The sequence below is a fragment of the Phymastichus coffea genome, unplaced genomic scaffold, assembly GCF_024137745.1.
Source record: "Phymastichus coffea isolate CEN01 unplaced genomic scaffold, Cenicafe_Pcof_1.1 PCOF00018, whole genome shotgun sequence".
In the NCBI taxonomy this organism is placed as follows: Eukaryota; Metazoa; Arthropoda; class Insecta; order Hymenoptera; family Eulophidae; genus Phymastichus; species Phymastichus coffea.
The window spans coordinates 4275972-4296427 of record NW_026706829.1 but is presented as its reverse complement, the minus strand read 5'-3'; the positions used below and the strand labels follow the sequence as shown (position 1 = coordinate 4296427).

Below are 20456 nucleotides of genomic sequence, written 5' to 3'. Positions count from 1 at the left end.
TTAGGAAATATCGAGTTTGAGGTTATGGGGTTTCAGCAGACTGAACACTGTGCTATACGCAGACTATTGTACTTCTGATGCTATTGTGTGTGTACATTTATAGGCATGAGAATTGAATATTGAATTTTGTGTTGTTATAAGCCTATAGTATAATGTTCAGATCCATCATTGTTCAAACGACCATATCTCCATTGAAAAAATTATAAAATTAATTCTGAATAGTAATTTTTGTGGCACAAAACTTGCTCTTTTAAGAACTGTGGTCAGAATTGCGCAGAAAAAATCTTTCGTCATGTTACAGGTGGTAAAATATAGTAAAAAAGCTTGTTTTTGACGCTTTTAGGTTAAGATATCTGGAAAGCCAAGGGTAATAGGGCAATTCTGAGCCAAGATTCGGAATCAACGCATGAAAATATATCAAGTATCTTATGTCTGGTTTCAGGTTCTTGACTTTTGTAAAATTTTGTTGGCCTGTGTTATCTTTGTTTCATCGCTGTTTGCTTATAGTTGGCATTCGCTTCTCTTTCTATCACATAAATCATTTAACATAGATGGTATACTTGCACAAGTTAGAATTTTATCTAAAATTGTTTTCCGAGCCTCAGAATAAATAGCACCTGAAATAATATTGTAACTTGAAGAACTACGTTCATGTGTAATGCTACAGAGATAAACTAGGTACTTACGAGGTGTGATCAAAAAGTAAGGTGAATTTTGAGATTTAGCGGGCTACGTCCGTTCGATCTTCGACTTTTTTATTTGGTTAAGTCGGTACACTCGTCTAGAACATACGTTCCAAATTTCAGCTTTGTAGTATGTTTGGTTTGTTTGTGAGAGGTATCAAGGTTAGAAGTGTTTTGCGTGCTCCACGATTTGCTGCTGTCTAAAAACATGGATCAAAGAGTTTGCATTAAATTTTGTGTGAAAAATGGAATCAAATGTTCCAAAACACTTGAAATGCTGAAAGTGGCATACGGTGAGTCTACTTTAAGCCAAAAAAATGTTTACAAGTGGTATAAACTCTTCCAAGAAGGCCGAGAAGACACCGACGACGAACCTCGTTCTGGACGCCCCAGCACATCAACACTGATGAGAATGTTGAAGAAGTGAAGAAAATAGTGTTGGGAAATCGTCGAATTACCATTAGAGAAATTGCTGATGATATTGGCATCTCATTTGGTTCGTGCCAATCAATTTTGACGAGTGTTTTAGACATGAGACGTGTGTCAGCGAAGTTTGTTCCGAAATTGCTCAATTTCGGCCAAAAGAAACGTCGCATGAGCATCGCCCAAGAGCTACTGAATGACGTCAACGATGATCCAGATTTACTCAACAGGGTTATAACAGGTGACGAAACATGGGTATATGGTTATGACGTTGAGACTAGGACTCAATCGTCCCAGTGGAGGCATTCTGGATCACCAAGACCAAAAAAAGCACGCCAAGTTCGATCAAATGTATAGGTTTTGCTTACAGTTTTCTTTGACTGCAGGGGCGTGGTGCATCATGAGTTCTTGTCACTTGGTAGAACAGTAAATAAGGAATATTACCTGCAAGTTATGCGCAATTTGCGCGAAGCAATCCGCCAGAAACATCCGAATTTGTGGAAAAATAAAAATTGGCTTTTGCACCATGATAACGCCCCTGCTCACACATCGTTGCTTGTGCGCGAATTTTTGGCTGAAACTAACACAGTAACGATGCCACAGGCACCGTATTCCCCAGATCTGGCCCCCTGTGACTTCTTCTTGTTCCCAAAACTAAAGAGGCCCATGAAAGGACGGCGTTTTGCTACGATTGAGGAGATAAAGACGGCATCGAAGGATGAACTAAACAAGATCACAAAAAATGATTTTTTGAAATGCTTTGAGGATTGGAAAAAGCGTTGGCACAAGTGCATTATATCCGAGGGGGATTACTTTGAAGGAGATAAAATAAAAATTGATGAATAAATAAATATTTTTTGAGAAAAGTAAAAATTCACCTTACTTTTTGATCACACCTCGTATACGCATTAGTCTCTGTTCCCTTTAGTATGGAGATTGATCAGGAGAATCAGCACAATATATAAGCCATGATGAACTGAATCGAATCCCCCCCCCCCTCCCAATAACCCAATAACCTCCCTCCCTCCCAACCTTTGCTCTACGTAATTGTGACAATTTTATAAGTATCATAAAGAATAATTAATATTGAATGACAGCTAACAAATGTTTCTTTTACTGTCTCTTTCAAATTTAACTATTTTTACATTAGCATCAATCGAGATTCTTTTCCAGTTCTTGTAATTTGAGTATGCTTTATTATTTACAAACATTGTTGTTTTTATATTCCGCCAGTGTTTCTTAAATCAACTATTTCTTTGCATTTGAAATTGCCTGCAAAGTTTTCGTCGTGTGATCTAATACTTGTTTTTTGTAAAAATGCCATTATTTTTGTGATAAATAGGTTTTTCTTTATTTATATTTTTCATTTAAAGTCAAACAAAACTTATACATATAACCTCTATTTTACCAAGCTTTCTATAATCGATGTAAAAAGACTTTAGCGCAAATTTCGAGAGATGGTTCGTAGAATGACAAGTGTGCACTTGTAACAAAACTTATATTTATTGAACAAAATTGATGGTGAGAGAACAAGAATTATAAAGCGAACTGGCCGGGAGATCAAGGTATGCAAATACTGTGGCCATCTTGCTCAAAGTGACGAAGGACGAGCAACTTCACAGCACTAGATGTTGTTTCCACTAGTATTTCCGCAGTGCGCAGCTCAGTTGAGATTGTGCAGTCCCCACAGATGTTGACCTCTTAGAGAACTTCGTAGGATCCAAAGCTCACGAAGAGAATACCATTTTGGAATGACCCTGAAGTGAAACGAACTTTGTGGCGTGAACACTGCTGAGCAAAGTAAGGTCCAAGAGCACGTACTCAAACAGTTGTTCGGCAGGGCGAACTATCCGAGCTTCGCCCGATTGTGCCGTCCAACCTTGACGCACTGACATACAACAAACACCTGTCCAGACGAATTTATCAATGAGGAGTCACACTGTCTGTGTCTCGGGCACTTGGGTGAGCCGGCAAGTGTAAGACGTTGAAGGACATCCGACGCAGCAGATAGGACAGGAATGGCTTGACTGTATCAGCGGTGATGCTGTAAGTAAGCTCGATGTCGTCGATCTTCAAGATGCCGTTATCGAAAAGCTGCATAAGTTCATTGTCCTTCCACTGGGCTGTTACGATATCCTGCGCCAGAAAACCGGATGTCGTGTCGATGATGCAGGCGTGAGGCTGTCCTGTTCTGGTGTGCCTGGTGAGGCCTCAATAACACTGTTACGTCCCGAGACGTAACTATTTCTTCATTTTGATTTCATCAGCAATCAATTGAAAAAAGAAATAATGTATAAACAACGAACAACAGGAAGCTTTAAATAAATTAAAAAAACTACTATGCGAAGCACCTATCCTACAATATCCACAATTTAACAAACCTTACATCGTTAGAACGGACGCGTCGAATCATAGTTTGGGCGCGGTCCTTTCCCAGGGAGAATTAGGGTACGATAGACCCATCGCATACGCTTCAAGGGTTTTGAACAAAACAGAACAAAATTATATGACTTATGAAAGAGAGGCTCTTGCAATAATTTTCGCTATTAAAACATTTAGAACATACTTATTCGGAAATAAATTTACGGTAGTAACAGACCACAAACCTTTACTTTCATTAAAGTCGGCTGATAATAATAGTAGGGTACAAAAATGGCGATTAAAACTAGTTGATTACGACTTTGACATAATTTATCGTCCAGGCAAAGAAAACGGTCCAGCTGACTGTTTATCGCGGATTGCGGTAGAACCAAAAATTTGTGTTATGACACGAGCACAAAGAAAAAGAACCGAGAACTTAGAGGAGGTAGTACAGACAAAATCATTAAATGTTGACAAAAAGGAACAAATTACAAATCACGCATGCATTCAAAAAAAGAGCAAACAGAAACATACATACAAATCCAACAATATAGATAAAAAATGTATAAAAAATAGTAGCATTAATAATGATTATAATAGAGGTCATGTCATTTATAGCAAAAGTTCCATACAACTTCGTAATGATAACATTATCCATTTAATCTCTGAAAAACATGAAGGGCTAGACAAAAATACGAGTAACATACTTGCAGAGAAAAATTTGAAAATAAACAAAAATTTATCCAGTAATAATTTAGAAACATTAAACTACGGTAAACGAAAAATATTTATTTTGTGCCTGAACACTGCCGCAGCAACGGAAACAGTAAAACAAGATTTAGCCGAATTGTTCAAAAATTTGAAAAGACTTCTATTACAAAATAAAATCTCTATGCTGAGTATTTCAAAAAATATTGACATAAGAAACATACAATGGTCAGAAATAGAAGAAATCATAAATGATACTTTCATAGGAACTAACATCAAGACTATTGTTTGTATGAATCATGTTGAATATATATGTGAGTTAGACCAGAGAAATAAAATTTTTGAAATATATCATTCTTCGAGATTAGGAGGTCATTCGGGAGTGAATCGAACTTACAATAGAATTAAGGAAAAATACTGTTGGGAAAACCTAAAGAACGACATACAAAAAAGAATTTCCATGTGTATAGAATGTCAAAGAAACAAATTAAAACGTAAACCTACACGACAACCAATGATTATAACAGATACACCTTTCAAAACTTTTGATAAAGTTGCCATGGATATAATGGGGCCATTCGATATTACAAAAAGTAATAATCGGTACATACTTTCAATTCAAGACCAACTTTCAAAATTTATCACATTAGTAGCATTAAAAGACCAAACAGCGGAAGCTGTAAGCGAAGCTTTTATAAAAAGGTTTATTTGTACTTTCGGAACTCCAAAAATAGTACTAACGGACAGAACACAAAACTTCAGAAGCAAAATGTTAAAGCAAATTGCCAAAAGATTTCATTTCGAAAAAATTGAAACAACGTCATTTTCATCTCAATCTAATGGATCTATCGAAAGGGCTAACCATCCGCTTTGCGAATACATCAAACAATTTACATCAAAAAAATGTGATTGGGACGAACTCCTAGAGTTGGCCCAATTCAATTACAACACCAGCATACACACTAGTCACAATTTCACACCACATGAATTAGTTTTTGCTTTTCCAGCCAAATTACCATCTAGCGTACCATTAAAAAAATCCGAACAATTACCAACATTTAATGGATACCTAGAAAATTTAATAAAAAACATGAATATAATATCACACATGGCTAGAGAAAATCTAATAATCTCAAAACAAAAATCAAAAAATTATTATGACCGATTTACAAATCCAGTAAATTTTAAAATTGGAGATAAAGTATGGTTCATGAAAGAACCAAAACCGGGTAAATTAGAGAAAAATAAATATTTAGGACCTTTTGAAGTATTAAAAATAACTGAAAAAGGCAGTGTTGTAATCGATTACAATGGAAAACCAAAAACAATTCATGCCAATAAATTAAGCGTAGCAAAACAAGCATAGTAATCTTATTCTATTTCCAGGAAACACAATGGCGCAACAATCAATGACTATCTTAATCATAATCACCTTCTTTTCAACAAGCAAAGGACTTATTGGTTTCAATTGCGGCTCAACGAACCCTACCATTACAACATACTCACTCTTGGATGCAGAGGAATGCAATTTTCAAGAAATTCAAGTAAATAACACACAAGCCACTATCGAACTATTACAAAAAACGGAATTCAAATCAATGAAAATTATACAATGTAAAATAGAAATAAGGCGAACAATTTTTCATTGCGGTATGTTTAGTCATTTAGGCCCAACCGAAAATGCAATCCAAGAATACATTTACCAAATATCACACGACAACTGTAAAGCTATACATGATACGGGTATTTTTAAATATGATAACGCACACACAATAGCCGACCTAAGGATTAACTCGACAAAAAGTGTAGGTTTAGATCTAGCAGGAAACGTTAAGGGTAAAACTTGTTCAGGGGCAGCCTACGCCGACCGATTTGGTACGTGGAGCGATATTCTCGTACAAGGACTTATAAAAATAACCTTGTTAGAAAGCTATGCAGCAGTCGAATTAAATAATGATAGATTAAGATTAAATTCGGGTACAGTATGTAAGTTTTCGGACCAACATTGTATCGATATGGAAGGAGGTTACACCTTTTGGTCATTACTACCGCACGAAGACTGTTTCAAAAATCAATACGATATACTGTATAGGGGAACGGTCACTAAAATAAGCTCACCCGATCATGAAACCATTTTTAGCATAAGTACGAACGAAGTATCCTTTGCATTGTCAACTAGAGGGAACATGAGTTTTTGCAACAGAATCTTAATAACAACTGAACATCCAAAACTTTTTATATATGAACGAACCCAATTCAATATTTTGTACGACAATGATATTCAAACGAAGCAAGGGATACTTAGCTATGATCTATTCACGTACTTCAATAGCAAATTTGTGTACGTAGAAAAGCATTTCAGGGTCGAAATAAAAAGTCTCTATATAGATATATTGCAACAAAAATGTGAATTGGAAAGGAAAATCCTATATAACTCCTTATCCCTGGCATCCCTCTCACCAGATGAATTTGCGTACAATATCATGGAGAAGCCCGGGTACATAGCTCGCCTGGCAGGGGAAGCCGTACATATTATACAATGTACGCCTACAGAAGTTCAACTACTTCATACAGACAAATGTTTCTCGCAACTTCCAGTCATTTCAAGAAACGAAACATTTTACCTCACACCAAAAACACACATCTTAATGAAAACAGGAACAGAAATAAACTGCAACACAATCATTCCCCAATACTACAAAATAGGAAACGAATGGATAAATTTGACACCAACTCCGAGAAGAACAACCAACGCAGTTCTAACCTTGAAACCGACCACTAAAATAACATGGAAACCGACGGAACTAGAATCATTGGCAACCAGTGGGATCTACTCCCAAGAAGACCTACAAAAACTACAAAATCACATCCTCTTTCCCATGGAGAAAGCATCACTCCTCAACGTGATCGCGAGAAGTATGCGAGGCGACGAAAGTGTAGAGGGAGGATTAGTATCAAACCTAATACTGACAGAACAAACATTAACCAACATCGCTGGAAGCACATGGAATAAGTTCATCACCAAACTAACTAAATTTGGTTCTATAAGTTCTGCCATCATAATGACCGCCATTATATTTCAATGCGGTAAAAGTCTAATAATCAGAGGCTATACTCTACACTCTATATATGGAATCTCTGCATACTTGCTAGGAGCCATATTTAGTTCAATAACACAATTACTGGTGGCACTGAACAAACCGCTGCTCAAACAGAGAAACCAAACTCCGTCAAAAGAGGAAGAATATGCATTGGATGAAATAGTAATAGACAAACAAAAAAATGAGAACCCACGAGCAATAACCCCATTCACGAACCAGACCTTAAACACCACATCCCCCGTCCCTACTCCTAAAGAAATTTCCACCAGAAAGAAGCAACATATCCCAATTTTCACATTAGAATCACATTAGTTAAAAACACAAATCTGTTATATATATACATATCGAATCCTGAAATGAAGCTCTACTATACCGTGATACGGAGTATTATTGTCCGCGTAACATTAAAAGTACTATTAAAGTAAAATTAAAGCGTATTCAATCGATTGCCGAATAACCAAGAGTAACGCACATTTATTTACTTATTTATTTATTTATTTATTTCTCTCTCTCATTTCTCTCTGTTTATTTTGCGTTGATATCACACCGATATACAACGATCTAGCCACGGAGGTGTTACGTCCCGAGACGTAACTATTTCTTCATTTTGATTTCATCAGCAATCAATTGAAAAACGAAATAATGTATAAACAACGAACGGCATTTTTACAAAATACAAACTCAGCGAAATTAAAAGATGAGTAGTCCGAAAATCTGGGGCGCCCGACATTTTGATTTTTTGATTACTTAACACATTAATATGGGCCGAAGAGTCAATATAAAAACAGAAGACTCGACTATTCGGCAGTTGATTCGCGACGCGCGACTACTCAATAACATTAAAATTTGTTAAAGTTCTTACGGACTGATTTGCGACGCGCGACAGCCGAACAACGTATAATTCACCTACTGTTATTTTTGAGAAACTACTTCTGTCATTGAATAAATAAATAATTATTTAAATCGAGTGTTCGTGCATCATTACCGACCGACCTGATATATACTTTATCAAGATAAAGCTAAACAGCCAATTTAACTCGAGATAATAACCCAGGTAAGTTCCTGTCACTATAATATTTACTAATAAATGAATGATCATACCTATTTTAAAAATACACGTCACGGCTACGTAGTCGCGACATAACAACACATAGTGTAGAAAACGGAATTTTTTTATATCATAATCTAATATTTCAAGAATGAAAAGAGATACAACATTAATTTAAAGGCATTTTGTAGATAAAATTATGTTGCATTTAGAAAAAATATTTTCGTTAGATTAAAAAATGATCTTTACCTTCAAAATGACCTACAAAAATTGAATATTTTTTTTCTTTTTTTGAACAGGATAATCAATGTTTTGTAGAATTTTGAAGATGTTTTCTCAAAGTTCTTAGCCCAAGAAACCCATTTCCAATATCAAAGAATTTGTTTTATCTCAAATTAAATACGATAAACTCAGTCGGTTATGAACAAAAAATCATCGTATATTTTAAGTTATGCTGGTACAATTACATTCATGAAATGTACACTTACCTTCTCTCCATATAACGTTTTATATCTTTAGTAATGGGTAATTTCTCTTGCTTTTTCAATCTAACACCAATATTTAACAAAGAAATTTTGAGGTCAGTGTAACAAAACTCTATCCTTTTGCCTGACCTTCCTTCCAGCTATCCCAAACTGCACTCTCTACACTCTAGCAGGACTGGGCTTGGACTCCTGCACTCTAGTAGGACTAGGCTTCGACTCATACACGCACTTATTCTTGCGCTTGTCTTGCAGCCGCTCAGCGGCGCTCGCTCCTCTCCCTACCTTGACCTATTAGTTAGGCGGCACGCGACGCGACGCTTATCGGTCACGCGTTGCGCGCCTGCCAATCCCTGCATGGGCCTAATACTCTCTCTCTTTTTCTCACTCTCTCTCCGCGCTCCTCAACTTTTTCTTGCGCTCAACTGCGCTGGCCCGTCCTTGGCGCTGAAACAAAAAGACCAAGTGTTAGGCGCATACTTTAATGCGCCTAACGTTGGCCAACACGCCTTGCCGAGTGGAGGAGGGAGAACGCAGACGAGAGACCGGCACATGGCCTGCTCTCGTCACATCAGTATAATCTAAAACTTGATGAAATACATCTCTTAAACGATTTTTCTGCTACTTTGTCGAGCATGTAAAACTAGATTTCTCCTATAGTGTTTGTGTTAAGATTCAAAACAATTTTCCGCATAATAGGTTTGTAGCATAGGAAATTGATCACTTATGTTACACCCGTTAGCCAAAAGTTTGTGTAATGTTGGACTCAATCGAGCCCATCGATATAATTCGTAGTATGAATTATAAGTGTGCACGTGGAAAACTTCCAAAAATTTTGATGAAGAATAACAACAGTTACTATATTGTTAACAAATTTATTATTTAACTCTAAACAACAAGCTACTTCTTTAAGATCTTTGAAACGTGTTCTAGCTATATTGCCAGTGTTCGTGGTACTATGTTATTGTGGTATATGCCTTGTAATACTTTATTAACCCATAGTCCAAAATCCTTGTGTAATCGATCTTGAATATCCTGTTTTCTGATTACTATATCTTGTGAAAGTAGAGACAAACAGAACATATACTGCTATTTATCATTCTATATTCATATGTGCATTTAAATAATGTTTGATTATGATTTATACGATGAAACAAAAAGATTTTGAAAGTGCTCAAACCTGTGGATGAAAGAGCTTCCAAAGTTGCATTGGTAATATATACTTAAATGAGTATTAAAATTGTTTTCATCTATGTTAAAAAATGATGTGATGCTCTAACATGAAATATTATGTAAGTTTTTGGTTACATACTTACGTTTAACTGTGTCTGATATTTCCCATTTTTTGTAGGGTCATTTGTACAATAAATGAAGTAAGCTTAAATAATTTTATGAAAACATGCAAGAGATCAAGTCGATACTTCATATTTTCAGCAATAAGCAAAAATGAATCACATGGTTTGTTGAAGTGCAAATAATGTGTAAGATAGATTGGACACTTAGGAGAATACGTATTACCAACTATCCCGTTCAAGCATTTGTCATCTAATAATGTAATAGAAGCATTATATATTACTTTCGCTAATTTTCCATTAGCAATTCTGAATCAGTGAGGTCTAAAATGATTCATTTCTTTTTGTAATCAACGAAATTCATCTCCAATACTTTTTTGATGCTCTTTTTCAAATGCAATTTTGAATGGTTACAGAATCTAAGAATCTAATACTATATGAGTTTGTGTTGATCCATGAACAATCAGAGTCTTTGCTTAATAGTGTGACGGCCAGCCGTAACTTAGTTTTTTTTATATTAATTTAATTAATAAATATGAAGAACGGAGCGAGAACCTTCCTGATTTCCCACGATGTAAACGCATTCGAGATAAAGTGTTTATATAAAACGATAATGGCCCGAGCCTGCGTACTCGGCCTTACAATCGACGCTCTATCCTGCTTTGTCCTAGGCGGATGTGTTGACAGGAGCCTACGATCATCACGTATACATCATGAAGCATTATAACGCCGATAATAGAAGGGGGCCATAAAAATGCAATTTATCTTTTTTTTCCCACCGAATTTTAAGAAAATATCCATAATATTTAATGGATTTTAATCAATTTTGTAAGTTACTATTGTACCATAATGCGCATCTTTTAAAATATATCATTTATCCAGTTCAACCCTTGCAATAACAGAATAACTAATAAATAATTTCATGTTTTAAGCGAGAATAACAATAGTACCGTAATGCATATTATAATAACCCTTATAAGTTTTTGGATTTTTATAATAGTTAATTATTAAATTATTGTAATTTATAGTTATTAAATAATCACTATGTATCGTTAAAATTAACTAAGTTTAGTACGATTTTGTATAAGTAATTATAAACTATAGCATCACTCTTGCTCTTAAAAGTGGCACTCCGAGAGCCATCTCTGGAGAAAAGGGCCCAAGTTGAAAAGGAACCGCCCTATCTCTCTCTGAAAATTCACGCCCACAGACCAATAAAGAAATCCTAGATACGATTAGATAATTTCCAACCAATACAAAATTTGGCCGTTATCGCTTCATGGGTCTGAGGAAAGGGATTTCCACCCACCCGCCCCCAGGTTATAGAAAGCCCTGCACAAGGCTGCGATAGTCAGTCTAGTGAAAATTAATCAACAAAAATTCAAGTTCAAGTAGTTGGAGTTGCAGTTGCAGTTGTTCCCGTAGTTGTCAGTTATCGTAGTGTGAGTACAAAACAGATATTGAGTACCAGTGAGTGAGTGCGGAAGGAAGCACAAGGATAAGACAACCAAAAAGTAAAGCAGCCAAGAAGACAAGAAAATCAAGAAAAGATTGAAGGAAGCACGGGAGTCCGTGAACAAAGAGTCTAGACAAGAAGAAGTGAATGAAAGAGCCAAGCAGCCAAGCAGCGTAGTAGCAGAACAGATAAAATAAAAAAAAGATCGACCAATACAGAATAAAGACCCGCAAATTAACAGTGTCAAGTTTTCAATAAAAAAAGAGTAAGCAATCAAATTTTTTATTTTTTTTTTACTTATCTATCTCTCCTCTCTTTTAGCGTAGCTCGCAATCCAAAATTTTCCCTTTGTCGTATTTGGAGACTACTTTTGATAGGCTCCAAATACAATTAATATTAGGAAAACCGGGTTCTACTATTGATAGGACCCAGGGTACCTCCCGCTCTCGGATTACAACTATTAATTGGAATCCAAGAGCAGAAGTACAGCTTTAGTGTCACCATCACCTGCGGTATTATTAATTTTCGAATAGTGATCCCGCTAGTTTATGCGAGAAATCGCAAACTAGCAACAACAGAACCCTGAGCTAGCATATACAATAGCTTAATGATTTTTACATTTGAAACGAATAAAGATATGTCTGTATGTTTTCTTCATTTTCGAATTTTTTGGTGAGTATTTTTGAGACTTCATGAATTATCAAATTAAGTAGTAACAATTAATTTCGGATTGAACAAATCTAGATAAGCCATTCATTTGCGAAAGCTTTGCATAATCTTTCTATGATTTTATTAAGTAATTTTTGCAATTCTACGAATACTTAAGTTTCTTCACCTTTTAATAATGTAATTCGGCAGTCAGCCATACTAATTTGGAGTACTTTGTAAGAAGAATTTATTGGTTCCTTGAATCTCCTACTACATTATTATATAATCTCATACTCATATAATTATCTAATAAAAAAGCAAGAGCAGACTCATGGGTATATTTCATAGGTTCAGTTGTATCATTTTGCAAAGTTTTATTAACTATAGAAACTGAATCATCATTTGTTCTATTCAATACACTATTTGCAAGTTTGGGAACATCCTTATTACCTTCAGTATGATTTATTACTTCATATGCCCTTCTGAATTTTGTATCTTTAGAAATATCTTCATTTGCTACTCTTTTCCGTCCAACACCACAGTGCCCGCAAGAGATTTTTTTAGGACGCCCATGACTTTTTTGCTTTTATCATTTTTTTTCTCTGCCCTTTTTATAAGTTACTTGCAAAAATCCACAAACCTTTTATTTTTTTCAGTGATTATAAAAAATTCTTTCACTCCAGTATTATTTTATGACACAAGATGAAGATTATTTCGAGCATATCAAAAATATTTTTGTACACGATACAATAATTTTTTGAAATGTTACTTTTATATGAATAGCTACTGAATCAAGATCTACTCTCCTTATCGCATCCCATTTCAAACTTCAAGGCCATATTTCAAGACCCATAATGTTTTCAATATTCATAATTTTTTCCTTTTGTAAGTCTGATCTGCTCTGCCTCTGTGAGAGTACCAAATTGAACTTGTAATATATGTTAAGCTTGATAAAATAAGACACCTTTTATCGCCAATCAATCATTTAAGTCTCAAAAAAAGAAAAACCAAACATACGAGGGTGGTCCGATAAGTACTTAGCCTACAAAAGAAAAACGAAAATTTTGGAAAAGTGGCGTTTTATTTTTCAACATAGTCTCCTTTTAGTTCGATACACTTGGCCCAGCGATGCTCCAACTTCTTTAACCCGTCTGAAAAATACGTTTCCTTGAGGTCTGAAAAGTAGGCTTCCGTGGCAGCGATTACCTACTCATTCGACTCAAATTTCTGCCCGGCGAGTGACTTTTTCAAGTTTGGAAACAAAAAGAAGTCGCACGGGGCTGAATCTGGAGAATACGGTGGATGGGGCAGCAATTCGTAGCCAAATTCGACCAATGTGGCCATGGCGACGGCGGAGGTGTGAGCCGGTGCGTTGTCATGGTAGAAGAGCACTTTTTTCTTCGCTAAATCGGGCCGTTTTTTCTGCAATTCGACGTCGAATCGGCCCAATAATTCGGCATAGTACAGCCCTGTGACCGTTTTGCCCCTCTCCAGGTAGTCGATGTAGATCACACCTTGTGAATCCCAGAAAACGGTGGCCATCACCTTTCCGGCTGATGGGGCAGTCTTAGCCTTCTTCGGAGCACTTTCGCCGGGTTAAGTCCTCTGTTTTGACTGTTCCTTGGTCTCTGGTGTATACCAGTGGATCCATGTTTCGCCGACTGTCATTAAACGACGCAGAAACTCCTTCGGATTGCGCTTAAACAGCGTCAGACATTGCTCTGAAGTTGTCTCACGGTTGCGCTTGTTGTCCGGAGTGAGCAAACGCGGCACCCATCGCGCCGACAGCTTTCTCATGCCCAAAATTTCATGCAGGACATGACCCACGTGGTCTTTTGAGATGCCTACGTCCTTAGCTATCTCGCGCACCTTCAATCGTCGATCTGCCAATACGAGATCGTGAATTTTTGTCACGTTATCCTCCGTGGTAGCCGTTTTCGGAGCACCTGGACGTGGCTCTTCAAAAATCGACGTGCGGCCACGATGAAACTCGTTAAACCAATTTTTGACGGTCACCATCGAAGGAGAAGAATCACCGTACACAGCATCCAAGCGCTTTTTGATTTCGCTGCGCGATTTCCCTTCCAAAAACAAGAATCGAATCACCGACCGATACTACTCTTTTTCCCATTTTTCACAAATCAACGGACACACTTGCTTTCACACGCTCTCAAAAATAAACTACAACTCCGATCCGGTTAAAATCTTTACAGTAACCATTGAGGAGGTTCTACTACGTGATAGAATATTTCTTTTGCGAGAGTGGCGCCATCGGGCTGTGAGGCTAAGTACTTATCGGACCACCCTCGTAGGCTAGATTTTTTCATAAACTTTGATGTAAAAAAAATTCTTGGATATTGGAAATGTGTTCCTTGGAAAAAACTTTGGACTAAAAACTTTGAAAATGCATCTTCAAAATTCTATAAAACCTTGATTATCCTGTTCAAAAAGGAAGAAAACAAAAACATTTAAAAATTCAATTTTTGAGGGACATTGTGAAAGTCAAAATCACTTATTAATCTAACGGAGATATTTTTCCTAAATTAATATTATTTTATCTACAAAATACCGTTGAATTAATTTTGTACCTACTTTTGTTCTTAAGATTTTTACACAAAAAAAATCCATTTTCCACATTGTGTAACACATTAATAGCATTACTAATGACATAAATAATCAATCGAAAAAGTAATACTTAGTGTAGTGCGCGCTGCTATTACTATATACAGGGTGTCCAAAAAGTTCCGGGACACCCCAGTAAGTCCTGAGATATAACTATTTCCGAGGAGATTAAGGTCATTCCTGTAGTAACTTTGAACGAGGAATCCAGTGGTGACCTTGGTTTTGACCTTGAGCTTGGCGTCAAGGTCATTTCAAGAATAACTTTTTTTTTCAAATGGGAACCCCTATTTTTGACAATGGCAATCGAAAAAGCGGGAAATTTTACATCCAAAACGGTATTTTTAAATTTTTTTTTCATGGCCTTGAAAAGGTCGTTTTAAGGTCAAATGCTTGAAAAACTGCCTAAAAGCGTTTTTTTAATTTTTAAGATATCGAAAATGACCTCTACAAAATTTGTTCACAACAGAGTGGGCCACTCAATGCACCAAAAACCTTTGACCTTTAACCTCATTTTGGAGGTCATTTCAAGGTCGAAGTGTTTTTTGTAATGGAAACCCCTATTTTTGACCCCGGATTCGTACATAGCGCGAAATCAGAAAGAAACATTCAAAACGCAGTGAGTGGAAAAAACTTATCCAGCAAAAAAACTGTACCTATGTCTCTGCTTGCTCCTCATTTAAAACAACTTGACTTTCGGTTTGGATAACCCGTTACTTTATTATTCAAACAATCAAAGGTGACCTTGAAATAATCTTAAAATGATCTTGAAGGTCAAAGATAAGGTCACTGTAACATGCTCTTACTGTAACAGTAGAATTTAATAAATTTAGCCCGATACATTTTGTAAATGTTTCGCGAATAATATTGAATCTAAATTTCACATGACCTTAGCGATGAACGTCGTGGATCAATCGAAACTCAACATAATACCTTATCCAAACGTCGGATTTTGCGCTATGTGCGAATCCGGGGTCAAAAAGAGGGGTTTCCATTACAAAAAATACTTCGACCTTGAAATGACCTCCAAAATGAGGTTAAAGGTCAAAGGTTTTTGGTGCATTGAGTGGCCCACTCTGTTGTGAACAAATTTTGTAGAGGTCATTTTCGATATCTTAAAAATTAAAAAAACGCTTTTAGGCAGTTTTTCAAGCATTTGACCTTAAAACGACCTTTTCAAGGCCATGAAAAAAAAATTTTAAAATACCGTTTTGGATGTAAAATTGCCCGCTTTTTCGATTGCCATTGTCAAAAATAGGGGTTCCCATTTGAAAAAAAATGTTATTCTTGAAATGAACTTGAAGGTCAAGCTCAAGGTCAAAACCAAGGTCACCACTGGATTCCTCGTTCAAAGTTACTACAGGATTGACCTTAATCTCCTCGGAAATAGTTATATCTCAAGACTTACTGGGGTGTCCCGGAACTTTTTGGACACCCTGTATATGTTTACTTATCTGCTTATGGAGGTTCCCCTACTACTCGCTTACTTTCGACTGAGGACGAATTGCTGGATATTTGATTGAAAAATTCATCGATTTAAACTCATTTTAGAGGTCAGGTGTCAATGGTAGAGTTTTAAACCTTAGAATATACTTTCAAATTCTTTTTTTTAATTTCAAATAAGTCCAAACGGCTAAACAAGAATGACTTTTGCAATATGCAAGAACAAGATTTATTTTTGTAACTCTATATTTCAGAAACTAATAATCCGATGAAAACCATGTTACGCACATATAATATATACAATAGATACTATCAAATTACCAAAGACCAGCCCTTCATCGCCAAAAAGTACTGTGTAGTAAATTTTCAAAAATGACCCTTTTCGCAAATTTTGCCGATTTTTTTAATTCTCAGTTCGATATGGTTCGATAGGTACGATCAACCACCCATTTAAAAGGTAATTTGATTTCCTACAACTTTTTCCATTGGCGTATATATTTTGCTCTAAAACTTTCAATTTTAAATGCGAAAAACACGCTTTTGTACATTTCAAGCGTTGTTTAAACAATCAACTATCAAAAATTAGGAGTAGGAAACATATTCATTTTCATCTACTAATGCTAATTAAAATTATTGCGAAATTGGCTTCCTGCTAAAAATTAGTTACCTAAAATGTTTTTATTAATTGGCTTATTACGCGACGAAACCCGAGGCTTTTTCGTCCCGGTCGTCTCGCGCTATGTATTATATTTCCGACCTTGCAAGACCGGGGCTGTCTTTGCGTGAGGTAACCTCAACGAGCACCCTGGCGGACATCTTCGCCGTGTTTATTACAGCGTCTATGACGAGAGCCTCAGAGACAGCGCAATAATCGAGCAGGTTAAATCCGGGAAAATTTAGAGATAGTATTAGGAAAAATAGAGTACTCGGTACATAAATAGAAAGTTTGTGGTGATCTTTAAATTGCAACCGTGATGTTATGGCAACACTTAGGTACACAAAAAATCCTAGCTTATATTTGTGGGGTATTAGGGACAAGGGAATTTCGAACTAGTGTCGAACAACTTTATACGAATATCATCGATTGATCCATAAAACGATCTGCACCATCACTTCATATCAAATTTGGCCTCATGGAGCAATTCATTAAAACTCTAATGATAGTGAATGTTTCCAGTATTTAGGAAAAAAATTTCCCGCGATAAGTCACACTAAATTAAAAGGCGGTATTTTTAGTAGTCCTCAAATTTGTGCTCTATTAGAAGATGAAAAATTCATCACGAAAATGACTGAAACAGAAAAAGCTGCATGAAAAAGTTTGAAATCTGTTTGTGAGAATTTTTTATAAAATCCAAAGAGTGTAAATTAAGCTAAACTATGAAGAACTAGTAAAAGTATTAGATAATTACAAAAACTTAGGTTGTAAGATGAGTTATAAAATGTCTTTCTTACATTCTCATCTCTACTACTTTCTTCTCAATCTTGGCACTGTCAGTGAATAACAAGGAAAATGATTTAATGAGGATGTGAGTATAATGAAGAATCCATGTCAAGGAAGAGGGAATATCAACAGGATGGCAGATTTTTGTTGGATCCTTGAAGGAGACATGAAAACAAATAAGAAAAAAAGTAAAACAAATCCGTCGGATACATCATTTGAAGAAAAAAAAGAGTTCGATACAAGAGGATAAAGGAATAAAGACATCAACGTTCACCAAATTAGTAAGTAAAAATAAAAATGAGTAATAAAATATAGGAAAAAACACTTTTATTTGTATTTAATGAAGATACTATGTGGTAAAATCTTTTTCCAACGAATTTTTTCTTGCTGTTCTCCATTGTATAACCTTTATCTGCAATTTAGGAAAAGTATTAAGAATATAAGGAGTAACATTCTACAGATTTGGATTTAGCGAATAAAAATACACAAAAATTATACTTATATTGAAATATTCATTATATCGAGTGGTGCACTAGCGGCACGTAGGTGAGTAGATCGAAGGCTGGCCGCGCGCGACACTATATACAGTCTTATGGCAAACGAACCTAAATGTGTTTTATTTAATTTTTTTAATTTTTCTATATTTTTAATTGAAACATTGTTTTCCTATTACTGGAATCGAAAGCTTACAACAGCATTTTTCATTTGAAAAAAGTTTCAGTTTAATTAATGTACTATTAAAAAAGTTTTCGTGACATTTTTGCAAAGTTTTTTTATTTTATTAGTCTTCTCAAGACTCTAGATTGTCTTCTCTCGTCGGTAGATATAAAAAAATAAATGTATTTTTTTCATTTACCTGTCTGCTTTTTGTATTGTGTTGTGAGAGATTGTGAGCTGATGATGTGTGTGCAGGTATATGATTACATATAGTGTGGAAAATAATTTTAAAAATAAGAAGAAAAACAATAGCTTATTATCTTGTAAATAAATGTACTTTTATTTGTGTAAAAACATTATGAAGTTAAAACTATTTGAAATTTTTTTTGTATTGGAATTTATTTTTCTTTCATATCACATAGTGACTTGGTATTTATATTTAAACATTTTATTTCTTTATATACTGGGTATTTCCAAAAAATATTTTAAATATTTTGTAATTGTTCTAGACACTATTTATTGTGGCCAACCTAATTACATATGATTATTTTTATTTTTTATGAAAATTTAATTATTTGATTATTGAAAAGAAGAAATGACAATTCTTCTAAGTTGAGTACACGTTAGAACACGTTTTCTTATGGCATACTTAGCAAACAGACAAATAAATCATTATATTTGTTTTTACGAATTATATGTAAATTAAATATCTAAATTAAATTAAATTTTTTAATTTCATTAAAAAATAAAAACCTATTAATTTTATATTATATAACGGTGAATGTTATATTCGCGCTCTCATCTCGTCAGGACAACTGCCCGCGAGGGGCAGCACCTGCCGGACAGAAGTTGAGGGCGCGCTCTGCGCGGGAAGAGTGAGATAGGGATAGCGAAAAGGACAGTCTAGGATAATTACTCGCGACCGACGGTTATGGCCCTTACAGAGTGCAAACGTTTCGTCCCATATAAAAATGTGCAGCTGTGTTGAAAGGTACTATAGCTGAGAAAAGAAAAGTGCATACTGAGAGAACGCACGTTAAGGATACGGTGTACGCCCGAATCGACATCGGCAACTTCCTCAGCGAGACCGGAATACGAGCTAGGCAAATCTGAGCGTCGGCGTAGTTAAGAGCAGTAGTATAGCAATGTATGTTCCAGTTGCACTTGCGGGGGGTCTCCGGTGTGCTGGAACATACGTATGTTCCAGCACATCTGCGGGGGGTCCGTAACCCTTTGGCCCCCTGGCTTAATCCTTTCATGTTAATAATAATTGTTAATGTTAACAATTATTATTAATAATATTCGTGGGGGGTCCCTGGTTTAACCCTTTGATTCCATGGCCTAACCCTTCAATGTTAATTATTATTAATCTTAATAATTGTTTATAATTTTTTGAGGAAGGTTTCTAGGGCTCCTAGTCCCTAGGAACCCTATACCTAGTGCTTTCAGTCTAATTAAATTTAAATTTATTTTTTTAAAAAGTTATAAATATATATTATTGACAATTTACTTGCTACATTGAAAATGAAACGAGTAGAAAATAGCGATGATTTTTTAAAAAAATGAAGTGACAGACCGGAGAATCGAACCGGAGTCCTCTGGGTTGGCAGGCTAGCGCTCTACCACTAGAGCCAATGCCACATGTACTTTAGAGGATGCATATTGTGTATATTAGCTACTCACGCATACATTTGGTATAGGGCCTGAGCGTGCGGAGGAGGGGAAGCGCATGCTGTCTGTAGTTCTAACTTGAGGATGCGTGCTCTCTCTCTCCCTCTCTCTAGCTCTGACTCAGCGTGGACCATAGTACGTGGAGGAGGAGGGGAGCGCATGCTGTCTATAGTTCTGGCCTGATGGAGATGCGCTACTATAGTAGTAGTAAACGTGCGCTCTCTCTCTCTCTCTCTCTCTTGCTCTCTCCTACGCTCTAGCTAAGCGTGGACCATGGTGCGCGGAGGGAAGCATATGCTGTCTATAGTCAATGCGTGCTCTCTCCACGAAGGGAACTGTTTTCGTGATAATGCTAGAGACTACGAATGCAGTCGCTCGACTGACACCTCCTTGAGATGTTCCTCCTAAACATCTCTACTAGGA

General features: G+C 36.0%; 2 protein-coding genes across 3 annotated transcripts in view; both read left to right on the top strand.

Annotated features, from left to right (window-relative positions):
- The window catches only part of LOC131675270 (probable isocitrate dehydrogenase [NAD] subunit alpha, mitochondrial), a 106186-nt gene that overhangs the window by 26313 nt on the left and 59417 nt on the right, over positions 1-20456 (top strand). The gene's annotated exons all lie outside the window — the stretch shown is intronic.
- On the top strand, positions 342-8211 carry LOC131675269 (uncharacterized). Its single transcript, XM_058954196.1, has 2 exons — positions 342-442; positions 5562-8211. Exon 2 carries the CDS (start codon positions 5570-5572, stop codon positions 7586-7588), a length of 2019 nt encoding a protein of 672 aa, XP_058810179.1. The 5' UTR covers positions 342-442; positions 5562-5569; the 3' UTR covers positions 7589-8211.

Coding starts and splice junctions, on each gene's coding strand:
- LOC131675269 (XM_058954196.1), top strand. CDS start 5,570: ATGGCGCAACAATCAATGACTATCTTAATCATAATCACCTTCTTTTCA.